This window comes from Pungitius pungitius, chromosome 16, assembly GCF_949316345.1.
Source record: "Pungitius pungitius chromosome 16, fPunPun2.1, whole genome shotgun sequence".
NCBI lineage: Eukaryota > Metazoa > Chordata > Actinopteri > Perciformes > Gasterosteidae > Pungitius > Pungitius pungitius.
Window position 1 is genome coordinate 928,031 of NC_084915.1, and position 20,592 is coordinate 948,622.

At 45.3% G+C, this 20,592-nt stretch overlaps 3 protein-coding genes across 8 annotated transcripts; 2 read left to right on the forward strand and 1 right to left on the reverse strand.

Annotated features, from left to right (window-relative positions):
* The first annotated feature begins 5,922 nt into the window (after positions 1 to 5,922).
* On the forward strand, positions 5,923 to 9,538 carry tiprl (TIP41, TOR signaling pathway regulator-like (S. cerevisiae)). 3 transcript variants are annotated; one of them, XM_037466753.2, is made up of 9 exons: positions 5,965 to 6,065; positions 6,545 to 6,674; positions 6,760 to 6,887; positions 7,118 to 7,297; positions 7,611 to 7,710; positions 7,824 to 7,955; positions 8,117 to 8,212; positions 8,299 to 8,361; positions 8,849 to 9,538. In XM_037466753.2, the coding sequence occupies exons 3-9, from the start codon at positions 6,763 to 6,765 to the stop codon at positions 8,978 to 8,980; spliced, it is 828 nt and encodes a 275-aa protein (XP_037322650.2). In that variant the 5' UTR covers positions 5,965 to 6,065; positions 6,545 to 6,674; positions 6,760 to 6,762; the 3' UTR covers positions 8,981 to 9,538. The 3 variants fall into 3 exon arrangements, with proteins under 3 accessions (XP_037322649.2, XP_037322648.2, XP_037322650.2); XM_037466752.2 differs by lacking the exon at positions 6,545 to 6,674 and having other exon boundaries at positions 5,923 to 6,065; positions 6,675 to 6,887; XM_037466751.2 differs by lacking the exon at positions 6,545 to 6,674 and having other exon boundaries at positions 5,938 to 6,065.
* An 821-nt stretch (positions 9,539 to 10,359) lies between these two features.
* ska2 (spindle and kinetochore associated complex subunit 2) lies at positions 10,360 to 14,667 on the forward strand. 4 transcript variants are annotated; one of them, XM_062558252.1, is made up of 7 exons: positions 10,360 to 10,438; positions 11,878 to 11,970; positions 12,338 to 12,514; positions 12,789 to 12,863; positions 13,305 to 13,347; positions 13,844 to 13,935; positions 14,087 to 14,253. In XM_062558252.1, exons 1-7 carry the CDS (start codon positions 10,406 to 10,408, stop codon positions 14,108 to 14,110), a joined length of 537 nt encoding a protein of 178 aa, XP_062414236.1. In that variant the 5' UTR covers positions 10,360 to 10,405; the 3' UTR covers positions 14,111 to 14,253. The 4 variants fall into 4 exon arrangements, with proteins under 4 accessions (XP_062414236.1, XP_062414237.1, XP_062414235.1 ...); XM_062558253.1 differs by having other exon boundaries at positions 13,847 to 13,935; XM_062558251.1 differs by lacking the exon at positions 13,844 to 13,935 and having other exon boundaries at positions 14,087 to 14,667.
* A 127-nt stretch (positions 14,668 to 14,794) lies between these two features.
* LOC119215013 (neurofilament medium polypeptide-like) lies at positions 14,795 to 20,493 on the reverse strand. The gene is made up of 10 exons (XM_062558250.1): positions 19,652 to 20,493; positions 19,454 to 19,565; positions 19,286 to 19,382; positions 18,582 to 18,700; positions 16,310 to 16,413; positions 15,700 to 16,027; positions 15,494 to 15,574; positions 15,310 to 15,409; positions 15,123 to 15,212; positions 14,795 to 14,995 (listed from the first exon to the last, which is right to left on the reverse strand). Exons 1-10 carry the CDS (start codon positions 20,291 to 20,293, stop codon positions 14,941 to 14,943), a joined length of 1,728 nt encoding a protein of 575 aa, XP_062414234.1. The 5' UTR covers positions 20,294 to 20,493; the 3' UTR covers positions 14,795 to 14,940.
* Between the last annotated feature and the right edge of the window lie 99 nt (positions 20,494 to 20,592).

A 20,592-nucleotide genomic window follows, 5' to 3' on the forward strand; every position in this document is an offset into this window, starting at 1 on the left:
GAAAACTATTCCTTATTATTTTTCATTGCCTTATTTGTTAAATTAAGATACATATACAAACTAATTAGAAAACATACATAGGGTTAAAGCTCACATTAACAATTTTAAATGTTACAAGATTGTATTCGTCATTGGACAATGGGGTCGCACAACTAGATTCTTTAACACATTTTATACACAATTACACACACATATATATATATATATATATATATATATATATATATATATATATATATGTGTATATATCTTACATGGAGGGTGGAGGATGAGTGCTGGAGCCTCACAGCAGAAGGACAGACACTGTTCTGGAGTGTTCTTTGCAAATGGCAGCAGGGTGAACAGGTTGTGGCTGGGTGGGTTTTTTCTTGTAATATCACCTCAGTTCTTCTCAGCATCATCCCTGATGGTCAGTAGATGGGTGCCATGTTCTTGGTGGTTTTCACCCCCCGCTGTGGGGCCCTCCTGTCCTGGGCCACGCACCTCATGCCACTTTGTAATGTCTACCATCAGGATGCTTTCTATGGCTTCTGTGTGAAAGTCCCTTTTGAAGTTTCTTTGAATAAATACAGCTGATGTTTAATAGATTACAATCTTGTCAATGTAAACATTAGCAATTATCAGACATAAAATATGTCCTTAAAAATTACTCTTTTTTCATATCCTACGAGTTATATTAACAAGTATTTTATGTAAAATCACAAATGATGCAATAATACGATAGAAACATACTGTAGAGTCACTGCAATGTGATAGCAGGTGATGGTATATACCTGTCACTCATTATAATTTACTCACAATATTATGATATATATGTATACATAGAAAATCCCCTCTATAAGACCATTGAAGTTGAAATACGTCAGCCAAACGAAGTCCTAACTTTTAACATAACTTTTAAATGGTTTAGAATAACCCTCTCACCTCAAGAAGCGAGAAGGGGAAGAACTGTGAGAATCATGTTTTTTTACTGCTCCAGTACCTTCAGCACCACTTGGCCCACTCTTCTGGGGGATGGGTCTGAGCACCCATGGGTGCGCCACTGTGGCGGCTGACCAGAAGAGGGCAGTGGGGGGCCGCCCCACCTAGAGCACCCCTCCTTAGGCCCCCCAAAAAGAAAAGATCATATAAAAAAGTTTGAAATTTGTTTTTGAAATATGGAATGTATCTACACTGTTACTGCACGTCCCTACCTGTCCTGCACACGTCTTCATGCACGTTCTGGCTGCGCTAAGGGCAAGCTCAAGATTTCCTGCAGAAAACAATTTCCAATTTCTGATTAAAAAATGTGTGATGTATAAAGCCAGGCCAGTGTCTTTAAATAGACTCAGCCTGGGGCAATATTGGTTTTGCCCCAAGCTTGCGCATTCATGTCAAGGCTGGTATCGACAGGCGTATGACATTCTGGAGGATGTAAAGTATATATATACATATATATATACAGTATATGTATATATATAAGTATATATATTCTGGAGACCAAGCTGAGATTTTTTACATCTGAAAGCAAGGAAGCACATCCGTTTCTTCCTCTTCAGGTGATGAGCCCAAGATTGTCCAAGCCAAGGTCCCCTTCTTCTAAGTACTTCTAAGTACTTACCACAATCACTAGTTCAATCAATTCTGTCATATGCATTGACCGTATTGCCTTTTACCTTCTTCATTCTTTACACATGTAACCCATTGCATGCTGTCCATCCCGGTAGAGGGACGCCTCCTCTGCTAGTCTCGCTATGCTTTTGTCCTTTTTTTCCATCCTGTTTTTTTTCCGTCCTGTTGATGTGAGGGTTTAGGACAGATGATGTTGCATGTGTACAGACTGTAAAGCCCTCTGATGCAAATTAGGGATTTTGGGCTATACAAAATTAAATGATTTGAATTGAAGAGATAAGACACCCAAAAGAGGCTCCAATCAAAGCTCCAACCTGTGAGGATGAAACTGCACTGCAGGCTAATTTTGTAGCAATATACAGTGTGTTAAGGTAGGCGTCATTTACATTTATACAATTGTTACAAATACAATTGTGCTGTTGAATTCATAGATGCATGGATATTCATTCACTTATATTCATGTGTTTATTTGTTACTCTTTGTTATCATAGTCCCTTCCACACAACCTATTAATCAAACAATCGTATCGGATTGGTACTGTGTTGGCAAATACCCAGAGGGTATTCGTATAGGTGTCTGTATCAGGACTCAATAGGTTGCATGATGCGTCCCTTGTTAAAACTCAAGAGGTTCAAATGGTTTCATGTTGCCGAACTCTATGCAGCAGGAAGAAAATAAGGACGAGCAAGCTTGAATTAAATGTATTTATTTCATATTTATTCCCATTACCATTTAGGTACCATAAAGGAAAAGGATGTGGGCCACTTTAGTAACCTCGTACACTGAGTTATGGTAGCTGTTATTTTATTGTCTGTACCAAACGAAGCTGAGGCAACAGCAGGTGAAATATCACTGCCTGAAATGTTAAACTTCTAGCGGATAGCTTGCGTTCCACATGTGAAGTTATCAGTTGCGTTATGGAGGTTTTAATAGACGATGCTATTGGGTTGCATGATGGAAATGAGTCTGGCATCCAGCAGTGTGGATGTTTTGTATCTGTAGTCAGTAGCAGGAATGTCCCGCCATTGTCACTAGACACCAATCATAACCTGTACTATATGCCAAAGGCTACTTAAATCCACCTTCTGCAATCTCAACAGCTAGCCTCTAGAGTGGAGAAAAATGAGTAACATGACACAAATAATGGGATTAGTTTACTATTATCTTATATTTTAAATCAGAAGAATTGAATAGCTATTACGATTTGTCTTGCATGTGGTTTTCCATGGTTGCCAAAGTAAACATAACTATTACTTCAAAATGGTTATGTATTATTATTTTTGTCATGATTGAACAACAAAAGGTCTATGGATGTGACAAAGGGCGACAGAGCCAGAATGAGGTCAGATGACGGACACGGCATGACATGAGGACAGAACAGAGTGACAAGACTGTGCCAGAGTCACATAGGACGACGGAGCAGAAAGGACATCGGAGGACAGAACCAAGATAAATGTACAATGAGAATCAGTGGAAAATGGAATGACATAGTGGAGAGTGACTAAGGATGACCAAAACAAGAAAGATGAAGTGTGACTGCCGAAAGGGACATGGGAAGATGGACCGAGAGTGACTCAGCAGGTCAAATTTGAGAATGAAACAAAATATGGCCAAATTGATAACAAAGCCAGAAGGACTGGGGACTATAAGTTGCTTGACCTTCATACGTTTTGGTGTTTTAATGACATAATTCAACTCCAACACTCAGCGACAGTGTACATACCTGTAAACCTGAAATGGAGAACCACCAATAGGACCTGGTCTTCCGGAATGAACTCATGTCGCTCTGTACATCGGTCAAACACCTTCTTCATCTTAATTTGCGACACAGATAAACCTTCCTGTGCCACGCTTCCTGCTACAACAATGTCTAAAACCATTCACATTGTCCTCCAGTCTCACTAGCAACTGGCCAAGGGAACGCGCACAGAATGTCCAAAGACCAACTCATTTGGGCTCCTGCATCACCTGCATCGCAGCCAACATCAACCATGGAAGCTCCTCCCAGTCTCTATCCAGCTCCGTACAAAATCCAGATAGAAGAGACTTAAGGGTCTGGTGGAACCTCTGTAAGGCACCTTGGCTTTGCACATGATAAGCAGATCATTGGCTTTGCTTAATGCGCAACAACTTCCACACCTGCCCAAACATGTGTGATGGAAGATGCCTTAACCACAGCCTTAGTTGTGATTGACCTCAAAGGACAAGCAGCCGGACACCTGGTGGTTTGACACATCACTGTGAACAAATATTTACAATCAGTCTTGGAACATGGAAACAGCCTCAGACAGTCCACAGTGAGGTGTGTAAATGTTTCACTCAGAGCTCAGTGGTGCAGGGTTGATCTTCTGATTTGGTTTCCCCGTTTGCACAGATGACATGTATGCTGCCACATCCCTTTTAACACATGCCAAAATGAATATTTCAGAATGTCAAGGTACGTTTTCTGGACCCCCAAAGTGTCCACATTTGTCCTTTTCAGGACAAGAAAACAAACACTATTTGGAACATTAACATTACTTTTCACATAATCCTCACCCACGGGAACCCATTTTCTGAACAACACCTTGTTCTGCAGGAAGTAGCCATTGTCTCAGAAACAGGCCAAAGTTGCTCCAACGTCAGGGTGTGATTCGCTCACAGCACGTGTAAATTATAAGACAGGTAACACTATGGAGTTCTTGTTAGACGCAGAATCAATTGGTAAACCTGTTACCACCCGTGTGGGAGAAGTGTCAGTCCAAATTCTGCGTTGCCCAAAATGAAATGTTTACCTTCAATCGGCAAACGCTCCCTTAACCAGCTCACAGTCAAGCCCCCTCTTGTGCAAAGGAACAGGGATCTTCAATCTTCAATCCCATCCCACCACTAGTGTCAGTCTCCTCACACAAAACCCAGTCAAAAATATACAAATCATAGGCACCTGTATCCCTCAAGATCTTTATTGGGACCTTCTCCTCACTTCCAAAAAGTGACACAAATCCAACTTGAATGTAAGGATCATGGGCTGCCAAAGCACAGAGATCACAAGAGTGTGATGGATGCTCCTCAGCAGTCATTAACTGGAACAGCGAAGGCAGCAGGCCTGACATTAGTTTTTACATCTCTTAGTTTAGCCTCTATTGTCAAATCTGCCACCTAATCTAAAGTCAGATCTAAACACGCCCCCCTTCCTTGATTGTCTCCTGCGAAATTCAGAAAAATGAATATATCTTTTGACTAAGAAAGTGATGCTGCTTACTGACACCAACAGGGGAGGGGAGGCATTTTGTCAACACTGCCAATCCGTTTTAATTGATAAACTAACCGTTTGACTCCTGCCACAGATAGCCCATGTATTCTTTTTCAAACTGCATGAATGGGGTTACAATGCAACACTAACTAACTTGTGCTGGTGAAGAAAAATGTGGGATGTTTAGTACATAGAGACAGAGTAAAACATTTTCTGTGTATTTCCATGCTGAAAGAAAAAAGAAAATGGTTTTGTGTTCCTGATAAGCTGTCATCAAGTCAAACTTTTCTTTTGAAGGTTTTAAACACACTAGTTTATGCTATTGTTATTTTCTTACTCTCAATTCATTTTCCATGTATTTTGGTACAATTTACAAGATGAAAATTACAATAAATAAATACAAAATGAATAAGATGCAAACGTTATTCCAGATGCTTTTATTTATGTTTCAGGCAAGACTGACTCCATACTTAGACACTTCATGATGATTTCAAGTTATTTTTTTTTCCTATTTTGATCTTTGCCTTTTGTAATAATGCTTACAACCTCAACTCAATAATAAACCACTCAACACAAGAGCATTTGGATCACAGATATTTATTGAATTTACAGAACTTTGGGCTTTGGCATTAAGGTGGACAAAATAAACATTAAAGACAATAAATGTAAGACAAATGTTTACAATAGTAGAAGCCAAATGAAATGTTAAAAAGAACGGGGAAAAAAGGATGATGCGCACTTGATCAATTGCCCGTATTATTTTGGTCCAAGCCGCGCACATATACTTACTAGTATACATATGCTTACTAGTATACATATAGTTACTAGTATACATATACTAGGATGTGAGAGTGTCATGTTATTAGAACGTGCTTCCCCTGTGAGATCCATACTTTAGCGCAGCACGAGCCGCTGACTCACTCACGGGTTCCGCTATTCACACACCACCCCGCTGCTATAAGAAACCCTTACTGCACGGCGGAAACTATTCATTACTATCTCAAATGAACCATACAAACGACAACAAGCCCGCCACGGAGCCAGCCAGAACGCAGCAACAGGTGCGGTCCGAGCCGCGGGTCGGACGAGTAACACCGAGGAACAGACACTGCGGTAACAAATACCGGAACCACATCGTGAGCGTGGCGAAGCTGCCCGGACGCCTTATTGAGGCGCACTCGCGTAGCCTCCATGACAGCTAACAGTTGACTACAACACCAAGGTAAACACATTTTTGGCTCTGCTCACGTAGGTTGTAACGCGCCGTGGTGGCGGCTTGTATGATGTGTGCTCAGGGGCGGCTGGTGTTAATGTTCATCCCGCTTATAACGCTGATGTTGGTCGAAGCTCGTGTAACTCTATCCATCCATGCAACAAAGCAAGGGTCCAATCATATTTCATTGTACTATGAGTAGAAGCACGAGCAGCGATTTCTTTCAAAAGTTTGATTCGGGGTTATCATAAATCTGTGCATGGTTTAACAAAACTAACCGGCTAGTGTTTACCTTATTAAAGAATACGTGGTTTACGCTGTCTATGTTTTTCCGCCGTAACCGAGGAGAGGTTTAACAAAATAAATCAAATAAAAATTCATGGACCGGATAGACCGGTTAACTCAATTTAAAAGATTCAATTTAGATTATTTGGCAAAAGCAAGTCATTTATATTTTGTATTTGTGCACATCACGAATGTGAACCCAGTTAGGTGTTTGTTGACGTGGCCACAGATTGAGGATACCAGCATCCACCTGAGCACCACGCGACGGGTGGGGTGGGGGTGTGTGACCGCTACCAGGCATTGGGGGTTAGGTGACCTAATCATTGTGTGCAGGTACAGAACTTGAGTCTTTGCGTCGTTCCAAGAGCTGAGAAGTCGCCAACACTGGAGACAGCCCCTGTGAATCTATTTTTTCTAGTTGATGTTTGCCTCTCTGTCCACAATGATGTCGCACGGCTTCAAGAGCAGCAAGCAGGACTTTACCTTCGGACCATGGAGAGTGACTGCTGCCAGAGACCACATCATGAAGTCCAAAGACATCGAACGGTGAGATCCACAAAGATCCACTAATTTGCTTTAAAACGTTGTGTTGGGATCCACTTTTACTCAGACTGCGCATCAGCCAGCTAAGGACTGGTTTTGTGTTTCCTCCTTCAAATAGCGTTTCTTTATGCAAGTTGACACTCCGTTTCAGCATCTTAAAATACAGTAAGTCATCTAAGAGAGAATGAGCACGTGCCATCTTCTCTTTAGCCTCCTGCTCTTTGTCTCTCCAGGTTAGCAGAGGAGATGAACATGCCCTCCCTTCCGGAGATGCTGTTCGGGGACAACGTTCTGCGCATCCAGCACACAGATGGCTACGGCATTGAATTCAACGCCATCGATGCCCTGAGGAGAGTCAACAACATGGAGGACGCCGTCAAGGTGGCCTGTGCGCAGGAGTGGCAGGAGAGCAGGCAAGACGAGCGTCCCAGCACGTACTCTGATCTGTGGCAATTTCACATTTGGTTCTCAAAACACACATTAACATAATGACGCCTGCTTAGCGCCTCATTATCATCTGCACCAGGACAAGTGTGTGTGTGTGTGAATATAGAAGTCAAACGTGTGGAAGACTATTAAGACAACAGCACATCACACATTTCCCACTCAGTGAGTCTGTCAGAACGACTTAAAGAAGAACACCTCCCATTTCTGGAGTTCAAGCTACTTAGCGTAGACATTAAAGATTCCACCGCGATTCCAACAAGAATCTCTGTGATCTTCCAGAGCTGATTCTGAACACTCCAAAGAGGTGGTGAGACCTTACGACTGGACATACACCACCGACTACAGAGGCACCCTCATAGGAGAAAGTGTGCAGATGAAGGTGGGTCTTATTTTCTTGTTTTTAGGGATGGGTTGTAACATTGTTAAATCCACAATAATACTTTTTTTGATGCATCACCTGTGTTTTCACCTCCACCTGTCTTTCATGTGAAGGCGACCAAGACGGCAGAACGGATCGACATGGAGAAGCTGAAGGCCCGGGAACAGATCATGTTCTTTGACGAGGTGCTGCTGTTTGAGGACGAGCTGCATGACCACGGCGTCTCGATGATCAGCGCTAAAATTGTGAGTGATGCGGCATCGATGCTAATGATCAAAATGAGGTGCAGAGGCCGTCACTTCTGAGCGGACGTGGCCTGTGTTATTGGTGCATCATCAACAGAGGGAGCAACCCACGTTGCATGCGACACGTTTTAAGTAACCACGCTGCTGTGTGTCCGATGCAGAGGGTGATGCCCACCAGCTTCTTCCTGTTGCTGCGCTTCTTCCTCAGAGTGGACGGAGTGCTGATTCGAATAAATGACACACGGCTGTATCACGAGGCAAGTTGCTTGAATCCAAGCAGGTCAAGATGTAACTGTGCCTGGATGGATCCCCCTGACTGTGGCGATACTGTTTTTGTTTCCAGGCCGGAAAGGACTTCTTGCTGCGGGAATTCAGCACGAGGGAAAGCAAAGTAGCAGAGCTAAAGGTAACAAGCCACGCGGCACATAGACAAAGACAACATGTTCAGGTGCTAAACATTCATTCTGTACCTGAAAGGGACGGCACACCTCAAATTCGCAGATACAGATCGTTGTAAAAATACTATTTCTTACATCCGATCACCAAACGGAGTGGCCACTTGGACACACCCGGTGACATCACAGTGTTTAGTGTTTTGGAAAAATAAATGGGCAAATGCATTGGATCACAGTGGTCTACTTGCAAACACCAATATTTTCTTAAAACATTGTGTACAAACAATGTTTGAATTTAAAAACAAGCCCCACATTACCATTTATTTCCACAAACTGACTAAATTCATTGTTCGTATACATTTGCATTCCTACCTCAACTTGAGTGTTTTTTTTTGGTTAATGATGGCAATTATTTATTAAACTAAGCTTCATGTAAAGCCTTTGTCCGCAGAATGTGTTTTGTAACTCCCGCAATGTACTGCCTGTGTTTGTCCTTAGAACGTCCCCCCCGCTCTGTACACGGATCCCAATGAGATCGCACAACACTTGACCCTGAAGCTGACGGAGAGCGAGCGGCTGGAGCTCCCTGCGGTGCAGCCGGAGACGGCCGCCAACGACCTCCTTCCGTGACTGACCCACTCAAGTCCACGTGTTGCATGATGAAGAAATTGGGGATCTTAGACCTGAACCACATTAAACCACAGTAATATTCCAACCATGAATTTCCCCCTCAAATATCTGTACAGAAATAGTTTTTATATGTGACCGCTAAGTTGATGTGTTCTTAAAACCCTCACAACGTTTCTGTGTGTTTCCGCTGTAATACGTGAGAAACGTTAACACCCGTTAAATACTTCAGTCTGGCTTCTGGCTCCGTTTATATTGGAACTGATTTTGTTTTATGAGGTAATTTTTTCAAAAGGCTCGGTAGGGTAGCTATGTCTGTGCTTATAATATTAGTGTATTGATGTGTTTGTAAGAAAAAAACAAGCTACACTGAACAGCTAACAGCACTGTATTTTCTGAAGTCAAGTCATCAAAAGATGTCTGTAAATATGTCTACTTTATTTTCTACGGGGACTCATGGAAGGTCAAAGAGCTTGCTTTCCAATTGCAAGTCAGACACCTCCAGAATCTGTTTGAATATGTATTCAATATGGCCAAATAAATTCTGTTTGTGCAAAGTTAGCTAGCTGGTATTTCTCTCTTACAATTTACCTGTCAGAGAGGTTTTCTATTGATAAATGGTCTAATATTTTCAGAAAATGATGAAGTAAAGTGATGTAAGAAGATTCAGCTTAGTATGTGTAAGCAAGGACGTGCTTCCCTCACTTCTCAATGTTTTACACTGAGTAATGAAATCGGCAGCTCAGTACAACAAAGCTGGGAAATAGTCCTGACAAAAGTTCTAATTCCTCTCGTTTGAGTAACGTTTGCTAAAAAAAACGACACTGACTAACTGTAAAAAGGAAGTAGTAGAGATGTACTTGTGAGCTGCATGTGATGACGTTGTAACCACTGATCTTGAAGCTAAAGGAGCCACAGACATGGTAATATTGGGTCTTTTTTGGCATTTTCAAAAGGTATATATGAGAACAACTCCTATGTACTGGTAGGCTTTACTGGGCTGATGCCCAGGTTCCCAACAGGAGGTCCGCCCTAAAACCTTAACACTGTGACTTTTAACATTACAAACTGCATCCATTTAACATTTGTAACGAGCTACAGATGGAAATAAGCCAGTAGTATAGTCATTTTGACTTGATGTTAAATAAGTTGACATTCTTTTTAAACGGAAATGTCAAATGTTTTTTTTCCTTTTTTATTGTTATTACAGAATGTAATTGTTGTAAAAAGTGCAGTAGTGAACGAATAAAGTTGTAAACAAAGTATCTAAGAAAAAACGAAATGCAGCCATTCCACAAAACGGGGTAGGCGGTCATCCAATATGGCGCACTCACAGAGGGCGGGGCCTCACACGCCGTCCAATTGGCTTCCTCCTTTCCTGACAGCTGGCCAATAAGAGCGCCCGCATCGGGCTGAAAACTATTCAACATGGAGACAACAGTTGAAAAGCTCGAGGCCATGGTAAGTGTAAAACTAAAGCATTTTGTGCCATATTAATCCTCTAAGAATGCTTTTTTTTAATTAATACCCACGTTCAAGGAATCCACAGACAGCATCAGCTCAGTAGTTATGGAAATGATTCATCCTGTCACAGAAAGAGCAGCCAGGTCATGATTTCCTCTGCGTGGATGAGTTCTTACTCCTTTCAGCAGGCCCGTGCACGTAACGTTACCGCAGATATCACGACCTGGTTCACAGCCATCGGGCTCACTATCCAACGATCACTCCGTGCCGCCTGTTCACGCGCTACGTTGTGCTCTCTTGAAAGCCGCTTCCTGCCTTCTGCTGAACAACCCCCGTGAAAACGCGTGACGTTTCAAAGTCGCGGTACCGTTCGGTACGATGTGCAGGTAACGTGACGTTAGCGGTCGGTAAACATCAGCAGGTCCGTTTCGTTGTTGTTCTGTTTTCATCAACAGGCTCTTGGTTTATGCATTAAAGGCGCAGGTTGGAGGAGGACAAGTCGATCTCTAGCGATCAGCTGTCCGAGGAGAGCCGGTGTAAAATGTCAATGTTTGATCAAATCATTCAAACAACTCCACGGTCTTGATCTTTCCACAGCATCCCAATCAATAACCTAAACGGGTTTTTTGTAGGTGTGAGGGTTTAGTAGTTGTGTCCGGCAGATGTTGAGCGCCCCCCCCCCCCCCCCCCCGAACGTGCACCTCATTGGTGGCAGTAAAGGCGACGATTTAGTTAATGTTGTGATTGAGCTCCACGAAGAATCAGCTGATCAGCCAAGTTCACGCTACTCGCTGCCCAGAAGGTGACGTGCAAAGTGTCCACGAGTCATCGCGTGGGAGCCATGACGCTCTGGCAGTGTGATGTGACGCAGGAGGCCAGTGCCCCTCTACGTTGTGCTACTGGTGACCCTGCTGGATGAAGCAGTGCAATGTTAAAAGGGCATTGGCCTGACATGGTCGCAAGCTCCGAGAAGAGCTTCCACACTGCGGGGCTGCGGCTGTTGGCGGGTGCTCTGACTTCATTGCACTACTGTTTGAACACAGCTAGCAGTGCAATAGTATTGTCAAAGCATCTGAAAACTGCAGAGACTACCTAAACATTTCTGAACTGTATTGCGTTCTTACAAATGCTTCAGACTATTCCATCACTTCACAGTAATGCACTTTAAAAATCAGAAGAACACATCTGCCATATTATGTCCAAAATCAATACAATAAGACGATATTGACCTTAATTTCAAAATATTGATGTCCGATCAATAAGTTATCCAAAACAAGGCTTGTATAGAAAGCCTCCTTATCTCGCTTAAGGAAATACCCTTGGCAGAATTGAAGTAGTGCAACCGGTCCAGCCAACGCTGTAACTACAATCACTGCATTTACACCCACTGTGTGGCACATAGTGCTTCAAAAGCATAACGCTGTGTGTCTTTGCAGTTCCTGAAGTCCGAGGCGGACCTGGAGTACATCGAGAGGCGGCTGAAGCTGGAGTTCATCAAAAGCACAGCGGAAAATGGATGTCCAACTGAGGTGAAAACTGCGGTTCTAGCTGTGTTTACCTCAACAAGAAAGCGTGTTAAAAATTTGAATTCTAATGTTTTTCTTGTAAACCCGACTGGGGGAGATCCTACAATCGCTCTCCAATAGTTACTTGTATCCAAAAGTGAGCATGATTCCCACATTGAATGAGAAATAGTTTTACGTTCACATGTTTTTCTTGAACTGGTGTAATAACACTTAACCATTAAAATGATCATTATCCGCATTGGAAACCCCTCTTCTTTAAACATGACCATTTGCTTACACGCATCTATGAAAATGACACGCAGTGCGTTGCTGGCTGGGGTCTTGGAATACTGAGGCCGAACGGGCCAAATGACCGACACTTTACCCGCAGGAGAACCCGGCGCTGATGCTGGAGAATCTGAGGGCCATCAAGGCCAAGCACGCAGCGCTGTGCACGCAGGTGCAGGAGATCGCTGCGGAACAGAAGGAATCCATGGACTCCATCAGGAACAACCTGGGCAGTGCCATGGAGCTGGTGCAGCGCTTCCAGCAGACTACTGACGCCGAGGTGCCCTCACACTCCTCTTTAGAGGAAGAGATTGTGGTCTTTCACTCCAATTTCTGTATGATGCCACTGCTGTAGGACATGTTTCATAAATGTAAATGTATATGCAGGTCCTGAAGCAGTGTTTTGATTACAAACATTTGGAAAACATTTCCTCTCTTAATAAAGACATTGTGTTACATAAAAGAGACCAAATATGCAGTATGCATGGCATGTCCTTATACTCGATATGTTGCCGCTCTGGGCTCAAACTGTTGACTGCTTGTTAACGCTGCAGGTTCAGCCCCTGACTGAGTTGGAGAAGGAGTCCACAGAGCTCCTGGGTTTAGCTGTCAGTGAGACCATAACAGAGGTGAGAGGCCAAGCGCTTGCAGAAATCCATCTGGATATTTCAAACTTTTCGAGCAAAGAATGGAAGCGTTTCCTCATTTATGTGCAAGAGCATTTCCAATCACCACTGCAAAAGCTTAATTTCTTTCAAAGGCAATCATCCTCCCCTTTTTATTAGACTTTTATTTTGAAACATCAGTCCAGTGCTGAAGCCCATTAACCCAAACCTAACCTTGCTTCTTGCTATTATGAGACTCGAGGCATGGGTTTAACTACTTTTATTTTAGACCATAACTTGTGTATAATGTATATAATATATTTAATGTTAGATTTGTCTTTTGGGGGTTTTGTGGTTTGGGAAAACGTGCAGCCGATGTAATGTGGATCCACACCCAGCCGGCCCTGCCATGCTCCACCATCGGCAGCCTGGGCGAGCTCATGATTTCTGCTCCTTTCTTCTTAGATTCCTTCTACTGTCGCAGCTTCTGGACCCCAGCAGCCACCCAGTGAGTCGGATACTTCCAGGTCCTGTAACCTGCTCTGAACACTGTGGTCTGACTCTAGACTGACCTATTGGATGTACAGCCAATTCATGTATGTTCACCTCAGGGTCAATGGAGCCAGTTGGTAATCCTCCAAGCACATCACCAGCTCAACCCTTTTTAGTTCATGACCAATTGATTGGTGATATTCAACACACCCCCGGCTTGGAGAAAAGGTTTTCTCAATCTGAGCTGACTACAAAAAACAAAGCTCAAAATAATCAAACATTCGGAAGTAAATTCTCAAATCAATACATACTTTATTTGCCTACCAAATAAGTTATTAAAAGAGCGTTTTAATATGAACACTGAAATGTCACAAAGGATCATAGTGTTTTGTGAACTGCCTTTTTGAAGTCTTGAGTTAAATACCGAAGCGCTTTTACCTAAAGTTCTAAAGTTGAATTTCTTTGTTTATAATCTTAAATTTTTAGAAATATTGGTTTCTGTGGCCATGTTGTAGGCGGTTCCTCTCGGCATACGCTCCAATGTCAAGCTGGCACACCTCAGCGAGTTCCCAGAGCAGCTGCAGCAGAACCTGGGCAAGGACGGGTGGGACTATAATTATTATGTTCATACACACACACCCCCGTTCTCCTTTAAATGACTACAATAACCCTTTCATAAAAAGTAAAATACTCCTCACAAATGTGGTGACAACAGTCTTGATGCATCATGTGACGGCCTATGTCTTCCTCTGCAGCGGCTCCATCAGGGCAGAAGATGAAGCAGCTAAAGGTGACGGTGCTGCAGCGCCTGTCGTTGGTGGAGTTGGACAAGAAGGGCAACGTTTGGGATGTCGCCGCCAGGCGCCACTCCACCTGTCACATTGACCCGTCCCACTGGGAGGGTGCAGGGCGTTTATTGAGTGACGTCGTCTCCTACAGCTGACGCACACGCCTCTCTAGCTGGTCATAGAATTTGAGTTGTGACCAATGCATGGACATCCAGTGGAGTCGGTTCTCAATAAATGTCTGCACATGCAGGCTGTCGCTATTCTTGTGCTGCAGCCTGATTGTATCAATTAGTCTGTAACTGAGACACAACCCCAAACAGCTGTTATTATTTTTATTGGGCTACAACAGTCCCCCTCACATTTTGAGGGGGACCGGGTCACTGTTCTGTGTTCAGGTGGGTGTACTGATGGAGGAGAAACCTAATTTTGTAAAGTGAGGTTAGGGATGGAAGCCTTTGGGCAGGCGGAGGTTCTTTAAGAAAATGCTCTTAAAACCAGTTGATGTTTTGTATGTGATTTTTATTAACGTGAATAAATTGGAAACTTGACTCGGTGAGGGCATATTTTCTACAGTCTTCAAAAAGAGTTTTCTGAACAATGAAAAGTAATTTCAATTATAGCTGTTAATGTGATGTTCTGAAAACATTTCAGAATTCCAAACCTTGCTTAAAAAAAACAAAAGAATCCCTTCCAATAAGCTACTAACAGAACGGCCACAATGGGAATATAACAAATGCACATACGGGAACATTCCTCTTATTGATCTGGCTCATAGCTAGTGCATCATGTCAATCATGACTGGCCTCCAGGAAACTGAGCCCTCACTGTGCGTGGTCTCCTGTTCGCCGGTCTACGTCACCTTCAAACAGCTGAACCCTGGACACGAGAGGCACTCTTACTCCATTTTTATGGCAGTGGAAATAATTGTTTTCTATTGTTAACCTGGAGAACATAAACTGTTATGGTCCTCATGGAAGCGCGTCAAGCAGCTCTTGATACTCACAGCGCGTGGACACCTCTACTCGTCTCCAGGCGGCCCAGCGGACCCTCCATCTCCAAGGCCAGCAGCGCGTCGTCGAGTGTCGAGTGAGCTCTGGAAAGGGAAGCAGCACGTTCATGATGGTTGCTCCGTGAGGTCAAAAGCAAATCAGACCGACATCAATGAGACGGACACCGCTGCTGTCCCCCACCTGTCGGTGTCCTCCAGTAAGTTGGTACTTTGCTGTGACCGTGGAGAAAGCCTGTGCTCCTCCCACTGATCTGCGCTCTCCCCTTCAGCACCAAGCTCCCCTGAGTGGACAAACCCATCCAAGACTTCTGGAGTCATCAGCCTCACATTCTGTTCATCATCATCCATCATGTCTGTCTGCTTACTGCTGTTAACCAAGGCGTCGTCCACCTCCCCCCTGTCATTGGAACCATCCTCTTCATCTTCCTCCTCCTCTGACCCGACATCTGTAAAACAAAGTCAATGATGGGTCAGATTATTAGTTTTTTGAGTTGCACGATGGAGTTGATAGCCATTAATGGACCTGGGTAAGTTCATCAGTCCCAGTTTGTGATGGTGTGTGGGATCTCACCGCTCTGCTCCTCCTCCTCCTCAACATGCTCGCCCCCCTCCTCTGCCATGTCTTCTCCCATTTTGCCCTCCATCCGTAATGCTCTCTGCATTTCCTCCAGCTCTTGTGCCACGTGCACCGTCAGGTGGCTTTGACTGCTCCCTTCCTGCTCCTCTCCACTCGGCTCTTGTTTGGATTCTCCCTCTTCCTCGCTCTGCTCTGCTTCCTCAGAGCTGCAGCCTCTGTGGACTGTGAGGTCGGGAGATCTGGTGTCTAGCAGCTCCTCCTCCTGGCTGTGCACGATGAAGCCCTCTGGACTGCAGGCAGACTCTAACTTGAAAGTGGGAGACTAAGATGGACAGATAACAGCACCTATGGGTCAGAGGTCCATCTTTGAAAAGGCTAATGTGAACGTAAAGGCCTTTTTGGGAGTTGTAGCCTGAGCGAACCGCCAAGTTATTCTGAATACAAAAGTATTAATAGTATAGATATCCAGACGACGTGGTGCTTGCTGGTCTAATGCAGAGTGACCCGGTTCATGTGTGCTGTTAAGTAAGAGGACGACTGCGGGGTGTTCTGATGAACCACGGGCCTGCTTTGGGTCCAGTGACCACCGACGGACATGAGTCACCTTCACTGAGGCGTCTCTTGCTGTGGTGAAGCTCTCAGTGCTGCAGGCAGGGGAGTCTGGGAGACTGGCCTCCCTCCTTCCCATCATCACACGCTGGCGTATGTCTGTCAAATCACAAGAGAGCTGAGGACTATCAAGTATTCATTCATTTTTAGAAGTATGTTTACATAACGCTGCTTTTTATAATAAACACAACAATTGAACTTTCTTTGAATACCGAACCAGATCCCAATTGTGTCTCTGTGCCTGTGTGTGCCCCCCCCACCCCTCCCACCCCGCAGTTCCCAGTTTAGGAACCGCTGGCTTTGGGAAAACATGAGGAACGTCTCCAGAAACGAATGTAACCGTAGTTCCCTGAAGGGAACGAGGCGCTGCGTAAAAACGCTGTGGGAACGCCTCTGCGTGACCGCGTCATGAAGCATGTGTGAAATCTAACCAATGGCGAGCTGGTACGGCATAGGCGGGCGACGCCAGGACCAGGAAGCTATAAAGGGACCCGAAAGGCAGGACCATTCATCTCTGAAAGGCCGAATCAAGTGCCACGGTCAAGCCGGGAGTATGGCAACGTTACGCAGCGACTCAGTTACCTTCGTAACCGGAGACGTTCCCTCTCAGGGAACTCAAGCTGCGTAAAAACGCTGTGGGAACCCAATACCCACTCCACCATACGAGCAAGTGACCGTGGTGTGAAGTTAGTGCGCACACTCAGACGAGAGCACCTGTGCTCCAGGCGTGGAGTTAAGGTCTAGACGTAGAATCTCACCAACGTGTGGGGCGAGGACCAGCCTGCCGCCATGCAAACGATACTTTTCCAGACAAAAGGGCTTTAGAAGCCGCCATACCCCTGGTCGAATGGGCCCGGACAGCCAAAGGTGCGGGCTGGCCGGCCGATTCATAAGCAAGTGTGATGGCCTCAAACACCCACTTGCTCATCCTCTGCTTAGTCACCGGGCCCCCAGTATTAGGAGGCCCGAAGCACACAAACAACTGTTCGGAGAGCCTGCACAGGGCGGTCCTGCGGACGTACAGGTCTAGGGCTCTGACTGGGCAGAGGAGGTTGAGCTTCGCCTGGTCCGACGTCAGGAACGGAGGAGGACAGAATGCCTGCAGCACAATAGGCCCGACCGTAGTGGACGGGGCCTTAGGAATGTAGCCGGGGAAGGTAGTAAGAAAGCCTTCACCATGCCGGGTGCAAATTCCAAGCACGAGGGGGCCAGCGACATAAGGTCCGCGAACCATACTCGGGCCTCCGCTGCCTCCACGCTCACCACGTCCAGCTCCTCAGAGCTAGAGGATCGTGAGAGCGGTGGAGGAAGTCGCCGCGCGTGCCTCAGACGCCGGAGCGCCACGACGGGGGCAAGCTGAGCGTGCTCCACATCCAAGCAGACGACACACAAGGTGTGCGAGTCCCTGCCCGTAATGAAACGGGTGAAAGGGGGGGCACACTGGACAAACCGCTCAGCCATTACTAACTAGTCAAACTTCATACGCACTAGATGAAGGCACAGAGATGAATGGTCCTGCCCTTCGGGTCCCGGTGTCGCCCGCATTGATTAGATTTCACACGTGCTTCATGACGCGGTCACGCAGGGGCGTTCCCACAGCGTCTTTACGCAGCTCGAGTTCCCTGAGAGGGAAGTTGCTTACTCTGATAGAAAATACTATAAACTACAATTTAGAAGGCAGGGCTCTAGACAGAAGACCCGCCATAATATAGTCCATCATATTATGCTGTAGATATTGTGGGTTCAGTAGAGATATTGATGTCTGTATTTTGGCTAAAAAAGGTTTATTATAATCTCTAGCCCTTACCAAAACCGAAAAAGCCCAAAATGTCCCGTGGGATGCCGACTAAACATCAAGTAAACAAGAAGCATTGATGATGCTCCTGCAGCATAATGCAATGTGATTAGCCCTGCATTTCTTGGCAATATTAAAATCTTCTCTTCCAAGAACCAAACCTAACTTGGTAAAATATCTCCTCCAAGAGCCATTTCAGAAAAGAACTTTGGTGGAGAAACTCCAGTAGAAGAGCTGAACATCAACCTGAGACAGAGAGTGGGGAGCGGCTTCTTTAGACTGGTACACCAGGAAGGTTCGGCTTGCGTTTTGATACCTTAATTGTTTTGCATTAAATCATTCTGGACTGTTTGCTGAAATTGATCAGAAGGCCCTATCTAGAACGTTCTCCACCAGCCACCACTGTCCGGAGGTCTATAGCTGTGGAGACAGCACCCAATAGAAATGTTTGCGTTGTGTGCGTTGTGTTTACCAGGGCTGCGGGGAGTACTGTAACAAGGCGGCGCTCTTCTGTACCCAGAGATGCAGTGGCGAGTCTCCTGAGACTGAGCTGGAGAGTCCGTGATACTGGAGAGTTCAGCCAGCAGAATCCTTAACACACAAACACACAGATTGGATAAATATTGCTTTGGGATGGAACAGAGTAACTCTAACACACTGTAATGTAGTTACAAACAAAGACGGTCATTTGTAAATGTTTGTTAATGTACTATCTACGTACTGTATATTGCAGCGGCTTCATTCCAAGAAGAAGGTATAGCTGACATATATAACTCTACCCCTTTTTCAATTTGATCATGTTAATTTTATAATTGTTTATTAACGGCTGAATACAAAAACTGTGTAGAAGGGACTGTTTCCGTGTTGCTGTTAGTTCACCTAGCACCACTGAGTTAGCGTTTATATATGTCACAAGTAGAAGCTCGTTCATGAGTAGATGCCCTTGGGGGGAATTAAAATAGAAAAGTTCCTATATGAAACTGCTTACAAGGTCTGTAGATCATCTTGAGTGACCCGGGTCATTATTTCTGGAAAAGAAAGTGCAATGTAGTCCCATTATATTAACTGTCCCTCTGGATCCACTTGTCTTTGGCCTGAATCCCTAATTATAAATCCCGATCCCACACGCCCCACTCTACAATATGAAGCACATAGGTTCATGCAGGGCATCCTTACATGTTCTGGTCGGCTGTATACTGGGCCTGTGATCCAGTGACATCAGAATCGGGATCAGCGGGGATTATGTCATCACTGTTTGAGAAGCTCTCACATTCTGGTTGGGCAGAGAAGCCGTTACACCGGTTTGCCAACAAGCTTCAACGTCAGGAAGTATCAGTGACCTACCGGTGTTGTGAGTATCAGACAGTGGACTCCCACCAGCTGCTGGCCTGCACAGCTCTAATGTAACCTCTACATCTTCTAGGGAACTGGATGTCTGGAGGAGACGTCTGACAATCTGACACAAAAGATTACTGGGAATAATTCTGTCATAGAGAAATGTGTGCCACCGATGGTAACTAAAAAGTACTCTTGCCCACGTACCTCCGTATTCTTCCTCTCAGGGAGGATGCTAACGAGGCTGTGGTCCAGAGCAGATGTGTACTGGCTCAACTCTTCTTCGGGATCAGCTCCCAGTGGCCAGCTCCCTGACGCGTGGCGACCCGAGGTGGGGAGAGGCAGCGGGCAGTCCTCCACGTGCTGCTGCTGCTCGACCGGATAGTGACTCAGCCATAGAGACAGTTCTTCCTGGCTCAGCAGTTCCCAATCTCTGCTCCGAAGCTGGGCCTCCAGGTTCTTTCCCCATTCCTCCCCCCCATGCAGACTGTAGTGCTTCTTCGGCGGCCCGACGGCAGCACTCACTCTGGAGAACTTAGCCTTAGCTTTGGAAGTAGGGAAGGAGGCGTGGGAGGGGTCGCTGCGTCGATAGGAGAGAGCATCTCTGTGCCAGTCAACTTCCTCCACCCCTCTGTAGTCCGGCTCTGGGGGGGCTTCCACCGCGTCCAGGCTCCGGTTGGCCTGCTTCAGCAGCTCCCGGGACACTTTGATGTTCACCGCAATGGTGCTGATCTGAGGATCCGTTGCCATCTTCCAGCCATCCAGCTGCTCTGCCAGCTCCCTGTCTACATCTGACTCTGGTTCTTCCTCAACACTGAGCGAGTCGAACTCCCCGAGCAGAGGGAGCATGCCTGCGTAGGGGTACACTTGCTGGAACAAACGTCCTTCTCTCTCCGGCTTTGATTCTCTGTACAGCTCTCGGTCCAGGTCGACGTGTCTTTCCGCAATGGCCTCTGCTTTAATTGCGAATGGGCCAACAGTTCTATGGACACCTGAAGGGGACAGAGGAATTTCCCCATTAACGGCAGTTTACAGCAGTAAACACACGTTAACACATTTCCAAACCATTAGTGTTACAAATGCAGATGGCATTAATATTTATTGCTACCGTGAGGATTTTTTTTATTATAGTGAACACTGCCTATTTC

Bases quoted from the DNA above. Each gene is read 5' to 3' on its own strand.
- tiprl (XM_037466752.2), top strand. From the start codon at position 6,763: ATGTTTGCCTCTCTGTCCACAATGATGTCGCACGGCTTCAAGAGCAGC. The intron at 7,298-7,610 runs GCAAGACGAGCG...GTGATCTTCCAG, and splicing joins CAGGAGTGGCAGGAGAGCAG to AGCTGATTCTGAACACTCCA. The intron at 8,362-8,848 runs GTAACAAGCCAC...GTTTGTCCTTAG, and splicing joins GCAAAGTAGCAGAGCTAAAG to AACGTCCCCCCCGCTCTGTA.
- LOC119215013 (XM_062558250.1), bottom strand. From the start codon at position 20,293: ATGCTCCCTCTGCTCGGGGAGTTCGACTCGCTCAGTGTTGAGGAAGAA. The intron at 18,701-19,285 runs GTAAGGATGCCC...TTGTGTGTTAAG, and splicing joins TATACAGCCGACCAGAACAT to GATTCTGCTGGCTGAACTCT. The intron at 16,028-16,309 runs GTGACTCATGTC...TGTCCATCTTAG, and splicing joins CAAGAGACGCCTCAGTGAAG to TCTCCCACTTTCAAGTTAGA.
- ska2 (XM_062558251.1), top strand. From the start codon at position 10,406: ATGGAGACAACAGTTGAAAAGCTCGAGGCCATG. The intron at 12,864-13,304 runs GTGAGAGGCCAA...CTTTCTTCTTAG, and splicing joins TCAGTGAGACCATAACAGAG to ATTCCTTCTACTGTCGCAGC. The intron at 13,348-14,086 runs GTGAGTCGGATA...CTTCCTCTGCAG, and splicing joins TGGACCCCAGCAGCCACCCA to CGGCTCCATCAGGGCAGAAG.